At 51.8% G+C, this 1,414-nt stretch overlaps 1 protein-coding gene across 1 annotated transcript in view; it reads left to right on the top strand.

Moving 5' to 3' along the window:
* QRICH2 (glutamine rich 2) overlaps window positions 1–1,414 on the top strand; it is a 38,273-nt gene that overhangs the window by 2,951 nt on the left and 33,908 nt on the right. The window contains exon 4 of the mRNA XM_013006272.2: window positions 1,088–1,150. Coding sequence (XP_012861726.2) covers window positions 1,088–1,150 — 63 coding nt within the window. The remainder of the gene's footprint in view (window positions 1–1,087; window positions 1,151–1,414) is intronic.

Raw genomic sequence — 1,414 nt, 5'->3', positions numbered from 1 at the left:
GGCACACACTCACGTGCTCACACACATTCCCACATGCACACAACTCTGTTTAAAAAATCATTTTATCGGGGACCTGTACAGCTCTTATCACAAATCCACACACACATCCGTGGTGTCAAGCACATTTGTACATATGTTGCCATCATCTTCAGAACACTTTCTTTCTACTTGAGTGAGCTCTTGGTATCAGCTCATCCCACCCCACCCCCCATGAACCCTTGGTAATTTATAAAACAATTTTTTTCATGTCTTACACTGACCGCTGTCTCCCTTCACCTACTTCTCTGTTATCTGTCCCCCTGGGAGGGGATTATATGTAAATCATCCTGATCAGTTCCCATGCACGCAACTCTTGTAGCTCCACTCTGCCAAGTCCATCGCTACACTCCGACACGGCAGGCAGGTGACCTCAATGGCACTAGAACTGGGCCAGCAGCAGCCGGCCCAAAGGGCTGGGCTTCCCTGGACAGGCAACTTCCAGGTTCATGGACAGAAAGGCCCTGGGCCATTTATGGAAAAAAATTATTTAAAAAAACGAAAGAAAGCCAAGCAGGCCCTGGGCCTCGTCCTTCAATGCTGCAGGTCTCAGGAGGAGGATGTGGAACCCAGGGGCTCCCCAGCCTGCATTAGCACTCATGCCCAAGACCCCCAAACACTCCTGCCCCGGGCACCTCCCAGGACGGAGCCTGGCTTTCTTGGAGCCTCTCCTCCGGAATGTGTGTGAGCGTGAATGTGTGTGCAGTTTGGGTGCACAGGTGTGAGTGATTATATGTGTGTGTGTGTATGACTATACACGTGTGAATGTTTGGGAGCATGTGAAAGTGTGTGAATATACATGTGAATGAGTATGTGTGGGCTGGGGTGTGTGTGACTGCACGTGTGTGAGTGAGGGTGCGAATGTGACTCTATGAATAAAGATATGAATGAGTGTATGTGTGACCGTGTGGTATGCATGAGTACACATGTGTGAGTGTGCTTGCATGTGAACATATGGTGAGTGAGTGTGCGTGTGTGTGAGTGTGTAGGGGCCACCAGAAGGAGCAAGAGGACTTACTGTGACCCTCCCTCCGTCTCCCACCACTTCTAGAAAATCCTTGAGATGCGGGTCGACATGCTGGAGAAGCAGATCAAAGACCGGGACAACTTCCTGGTAAGGTGGAAAGGTCCCCCCACCCGCCCCCGCAAGGGGACTTGGGAAGGACGATTGACCCAGCCTGGCCCCCTCAGAAGGAGCTCCTCAAGACCCCACTCTGGATGCCTTTGTCTTCTGGAGGCAGGGTTAGGGGCACCTCTGGCCTCTTGAGGCACCATTCCTGGGCCAGGGAGACCTCTTCCCAACTGGGGTCCATATGGGATTGACCAAAGGTCACCCCAGACTTGCTGGCCACTTGAAGGACTGTAGTATTAAATTTGG

This window comes from Echinops telfairi, unplaced genomic scaffold, assembly GCF_000313985.2.
Source record: "Echinops telfairi isolate 266 unplaced genomic scaffold, ASM31398v2 ScPeMD7_7458;HRSCAF=8496, whole genome shotgun sequence".
NCBI lineage: Eukaryota > Metazoa > Chordata > Mammalia > Afrosoricida > Tenrecidae > Echinops > Echinops telfairi.
The sequence above is the reverse complement of the archived record's forward strand: the minus strand, read 5'-3'. Positions and strand labels throughout refer to the sequence as shown.